This window comes from Otolemur garnettii, unplaced genomic scaffold, assembly GCF_000181295.1.
Source record: "Otolemur garnettii isolate 467f Iridium unplaced genomic scaffold, OtoGar3 scaffold00113, whole genome shotgun sequence".
NCBI classification, from domain to species: domain Eukaryota; kingdom Metazoa; phylum Chordata; class Mammalia; order Primates; family Galagidae; genus Otolemur; species Otolemur garnettii.
The window spans coordinates 4,197,667-4,203,704 of record NW_003852508.1 but is presented as its reverse complement, the minus strand read 5'-3'; the positions used below and the strand labels follow the sequence as shown (position 1 = coordinate 4,203,704).

Sequence of the window (6,038 nt, the reverse complement as noted above, 5' to 3'; positions counted from 1 at the left end):
ATGAGGACAGCTGCGGAAAGACCCTTTCTTCTTCCGATGACCTTTCCCAGTCCTTGCTTGGGGATACAAGAGTTAGTAACAGACGGGGGCTTTCTCAGCTGTTAGCAGCCACAGAGCAGAGATAAACATCAGGAAAGAAAGAATACATTATACAGACTGATTAAAGCTTGAACAATTGTGGAAAAATAGATTTTTTAAAGTAGCTAAATGCCTGGAGATAGAGTAATAACGGCATAATGAAGTCGGAATGAATAACCACTTCTTATTTGGGAACAAGTTACGCGGTAGGTGACAGTTGACACAGGCAGTGGGAGTCAGATGATTCCTTACCAAGTTTGGTGACAGCAGTGACTGAAAGTGAAAAAGGACGCCGGCATTCGTGATCTGCTCCAGCCACCTTCTGCTGGCTTCTGAGGTTTCCATCTCATTTTCCTTGCTGTTGTCAAACATCTGGTTTAAGGCGGCCATGAGCTGCTCCGAGAAGGCACAGACGGAGGCCACGAGACTCTGGCAGAAAACCATGTCTCTCCGCAGCTGTGTCTCACTGTCTGTGATGGAAAAGAACAGGAAGATGGCTTTGGAAAATGTCACAGGTCGGGGAAAACGAATTCAGAAGCATCCATTCACTGCTATGTTATCTTTCCCCTAAAGGTGCTGCATGTGAAACATGGATTTGAATTCTATAAATGAGCTCACACATCTTAGCCAATAGGTTTGTTTAAAAAAACACTAAACACTAAAAAATGTTAGAAATGGTCAGATAGCCTTCTTAATTGATATTGTGACACTATCCTGCAATCATTAAATTGTTTGCGAAAACCTGAAGGGAAAAAAAGGGTTAATTTTAAAAATATTTTCTTTACCTGATGTGACACAATTTACATTTGCTACAATGACACTTTCCCAAAAGAAACTCAAAGTCCCATTTTTCAGTTTGGGCTGACACATGAGATACAATATTATTAACTCTATTAAACTTCTATTCCTATGAAATTATGTACTAAATCTACCCAAAGATTACATACGAAATACACGTTAGGAAAGGAGTATTGGCTGTTCAACTGTTTGTCATAATAGGCAAATATGTCTCTTCTGAATTGAGTTACAAACTGGTGAGCTATAAATATGCCCACAGTTAGAGAAATAAGAGTTCTTGTAACTCTTTAACATAGTAACATGTTTGTTGTTTCAGTAGGAAATGATTTTTCTATCTTACTAGGATTCTTACCCTGCAATTGACTGGATTTTTGTTTGACACACTTAGAAGATACGTAACCTGAGCCAGAAGGTTACATATCTTTTTTTTTTTTTTTTCAAATGGAAAGAAGTTAAAAACCTCAGTTTCACTTATTTGGGTGGTTAGAGACATACAATAAACTATTAATAGATAAACACCAAGCACATCCTGCACATTGAAAAATCACTTGCACTAGAAGAACAACAATGGGAAAAAGAATCTACTCTCAAAGGTATTCTGAATATTTTAAGGGCTCATACAATCTCCTGGAAGGAAGAAGCATTGTCAATATTAATGCAAAACCTACAGATAAAAGTTGCTTTTATTCGGTGGAGAGCTCTCATTTTGTTGACAAAAGGCATAATTTTTAAGATGTTTACCAGGAACACTGAACATCTGTCTTTAACAGCTGTCCGAGGCTGTGTATACATAATGTAGCTCCTACATAACTCAGTCTCACTGTTAGTAATACTCAGTGTTGAAAGTTTTATTAGAAAAAGAATTAAATATTCAAAATGTTTAATTTTACATTGAAAACATTCATTTATTAGGTTGAACTCTATAAACTTGCTGCTCTGGGAGATCAAAATGGCTGACTATGGCAATTCCACATGGTTCGACTTACTAATTTCATTGACGCCATGCGTTAAACATTCCCCTCAAGTAGTTCTCCACCCTGTGCCCGCACTGCTAGCTGGGAAAGAGCATTTGCAGGTACCTAAGTGTATAGAATGTCTAAACGGTAATGAACCTTTGTCCAATTCTCAATTAGCAACAAGCCAGAACATCTAGTTTGTTGTGCACAATTTCTAATGGAGAGTAGACAGTCAATAAATGTTTACTGAACGAATGAAAATAATGACCCAGTGGTGCTTAAAACAAATGAACTAAGTCAAATGAAAATGCATGAGTTCATTCTCTGGCTTCTTGCAATGCCTGGATTTAGTTTGACTTAAGAAGATAATTCAGATAGCGTGTTAGCTCAGATGTACAGCTGGAGTATTAAGGCTCAAGGCAGGAACAAAATAAGTCAAAATTGCCTGTATCTTCCTTTTAGATTCTTACTTTGCTTTTTAAGTGTCCTAGAATGAAGCAGAAAATCTGGGAGGATTTTAAAAAATATTTCAGTAGCTTTGGTAGGAATACTTCCACCTATAACTTAATAATGATAATAAAAACCTAATTGCAAAGAAATGACTGAAATCAAGTGGGAAGCAAAAGTCTCAGGAAGGATGGATCAGGTTTTACTTCGAGCTTTGGTAGAGATGACAAGGTTTAATAGTAAGGAATAATTACCTCCAAAATGTCTTTTGAGAAGTAGATCTAAGTAATTCTCAAATTTTTCTTTTTTATGTTAAAAAACACTTAAATGTTTATTCTACTCTCTGATCTATATTCTTTTCTTTTTTGTTTTTTTTTAGAGACAGAGTTTTGCTCTATCACCCTTGGGTAGAGTGCTGTGGCATCACAGCTCACAGCAACCTCCAACTCCTGGGCTTAGGTGATTCTCTTGCCTCAGCCTCCTGAGTAGCTGGGACTACGGGTGCCCACCACAATGCCCGGCTATTTTGTGTTACAGTTTGGCCAGGGCTGGGTTTGAACCTGCCACCCTTGGTATATGGGGCCGGCATCCTACTGACTGAGTCACAGGCGCCACCCTCTGATCTATATTCTATATGCATTTGAGCCGAATTAAGATTGTCATTCAACCTGATTATTGAATCAGAACTGATTACAATTAATATTCAAGTGTTTCCAATACACAAAACCTGTTGAAAACTTGAAGTTATATTCATTCATGAATTCAAACTTTTAACACTGACTACGCCACAGGAATTAAACATTGCACCAATTACTGAAGTTATGGAGAACACCGAGCTGGGGCTTGGGCCACATTTAATAAATGTTCATACTTAACATAAACTCATACTTAGTAAATACTTATTACTTCATGAAACCATAGTCGGTGGCCACCTTCTTACTTGCAACAGTGTAGATGAATTGTTTGCAGAGATTCAAAATGCACACGTTCTACCAAGAGCTTTTCAAGTAACTTCTTACAAGTCACCATCTCACAGTCAATAGCAAAATTAGAAAACTCAGCAACATCAAGGGGTCATTGCAACCCATTCCCAACTTACACCCACAGCTTCTCAACACACCACCTCCCTCCCTCCCTCATTCATTGCACATTCCAGCAACTATCTTCATGGGGTTGTTATGAGAAGATAATAAAACAGTGGGGTGCACAGACCTGCCCTCTTTGTGCCACACAGCACTGCTCGGCATTCCTCAAACACCAAAGGCCCTCGTGGCCCACACATTGTCTACAGGTGTCCAAGGTGCCCTTGTCTTCCCCGGGTCCACCTGGCAAACCTTAAATCATGAATCTTCCAGAGTCATCTCACTGAATTTTTGACATTCACTGAACTGCTAACATATCAATTCCCCTTACGAAGGTCCCCTTTCCCCCAGGAAGTCCTGTACTCTTCTTCCTGTCACCACAAGCCCGGAGGCATCTCTCTGACAGCTAATGATTTAGCGCTGTGAGCATTTGTTCATTTGTCCCGGGGACCATCGGCAGCACATCAAGGCCAGAGGAAGTGGCATGTCATGGGAGTTACGCACACTGGCCTTAGAGTCAGATCATCTGTTTTCTTTATTTTTCTTTCTTTAAAATTTCCGATTAATATGGGGTACAAATGATTAGGTTACAATATTTGGGTTTGTTAGGTAAGGTCCCTGCTGTAGTTGTGCCCCTCACACAGGAGGTGTGCCATGTGCCCTTATATTGTGCCTGTTAGCTGAGAACACACCAATCCCCCACCTCTCCCCCCAGACCCTGTCCCCCCTCCCTTCTCCCCCAACTTGAACTAAATCGAGTTTGTTTTGTTTAAGATGTGTATTAGTTCATTGATTGGCTTCATATTAATAACGAATACACTGGATGCTTGCTTCTCCATTCTTGCGATACTTTTCTAAAAACACGTTCTCTAACTCTATCCAGGTTAATACAAAAGATGTGACGTCTCCATCTTTTTGTGGCTGAATAGTATTCCATGGTATACACACAGCACAGTTTATTAACCCAGTTCGGGGTTGATGGGCATTTGGGGTGATTTCACATCTTATTAATCTGCTTCCTGAACTACATGATTTTAGGTATCAGATCCCCCTATGTAAAATGGGGCATCCTACATCTTACATCTGCGATGGTGACAAATGAGATGAACAGGAGATGGCACCATCGCTGTGATTTTTTTTTCTCTAACATCCAGCACAGTGCCTGGCACTGAGCAGGTAGTTAATTTTGTTGCTGAATGAAGAAGGGACAATTTGATAAACGAAGAAATAAACTAAAATTGATGAAATGCCAGAAAAACACTCAGGTCTTTTACTTTTAAGTTACGCAGCCACTAAAAATTCATAAGTGTCTAGTCCTTACCAAAGGTGTGATCCCTAAGGAAGAGCTGAAACAAGAATTACAATGTCTGCTTCCCACGTCCAGCAAAAGAAGTTTAGGAAGACGTTTTGGTGTTTTTCTGACAGCTTGTTTACTATTTTTGTAGAGTAAGATTTTTCTTATAGTAGGAATACACTCAAAACTAACTGGTTTTGTGTCCATCAAAGGCTTCATTTCAGTACTCAAGTGCCTACTGAAACCCATCTTCTACACATGCTTTACAATATTAACACCTTCATCTAGCAATGTTTGAAAGTTCAGGTTCCATTCTAAAAAGAATGAGATGATTTCTAGACACACATGAGTAATTCCAGCTATTATTCTGACAGATTACAGGGAAAAGAAAGCAAAATAAATAAAGAAACCAAAAAAAGAAAAAGAAAAAGAAAAAGATTAGAGACAGAAAAGCAGGAATAAAAGGGGGTTAAAGAATAGTATTTAACAGACACAGTCTACTCTTCCCAAGCGAATAAGAGTTTCACAGCCAAATATATGAAGTAATTTGGTTACTATGTTGGTGCACACACATATATATATATATATATATATATGAAGAGAGTGGGCAAATCAAGTAGGAAAAAGGAGAATCATGGAAGGAATAGAACAAAACAATTGAAATCAAAACAAGCATCACAATAAACAATTAAACACTTGTTCAATTAAGGAAGGTTCAAATCAATCAGCAAACAAGCCTTCTGGTTAACTTGGCTATTCTCTTAAAGTTTATAATGATCATTTATAATAATAATACTTTTTATAATTTGTAATTCAAAATTTCTAAATGTAGTAGATTGTTAAGTGGTCACAGAATCTTATCCCTGTGTCCAGACCCTTGCAATATAATTTCAAGACTCCTCTACAAAAGCAGAGTTCATGCTTCTACCCCTTGAATGTGAGCCCTCCACTTATACGCCTTGGCCAACAGAAGATGGCCAGCTGTTGTACACTTCTGCTCTCTTCTTAGAACTTTGCAGATCCAACAGGTGAACAAGAACAGGTGAGCTTCTGAGCAACATGGCAGCCCCGTTACCCCAGCTAACAGCCAGACGACTGTCACATATGTGGGTGAGGGCACCCTAGATCATCTATGTCTGGCCAACCCACTTCCTGGTTTTAGACACATGGGCAAACCCAGCAAAGATCAATAAAACCTCACACAGATCAGCAGAACAGCCCAGTTGACACTGGACAGGTGAGCAATAATGAAAGGTTATTGTTTTAAGTCACAAAATTTGTATTGTTTTTTTTTTGAGACAGAGCCTCAAGCTGTCCCCCTGGGTAGAGTGCCGTGGCGTTACAGCTCACAGCAACCTCCAACTCCTGGGCTCAAGTAAGTCT

The 6,038-nt window shown here is 39.1% G+C and overlaps 1 protein-coding gene across 1 annotated transcript in view; it reads right to left on the bottom strand.

Annotated features, from left to right (window-relative positions):
* Positions 1–17: 17 nt before the first annotated feature.
* PREX2 (phosphatidylinositol-3,4,5-trisphosphate dependent Rac exchange factor 2) overlaps positions 18–6,038 on the bottom strand; it is a 192,046-nt gene continuing 186,025 nt past the window's right edge. Inside the window, exon 32 of the mRNA XM_023517546.1 lies at positions 18–548. Coding sequence (XP_023373314.1) covers positions 148–548 — 401 coding nt within the window. The 3' untranslated portion in view covers positions 18–147. The remainder of the gene's footprint in view (positions 549–6,038) is intronic.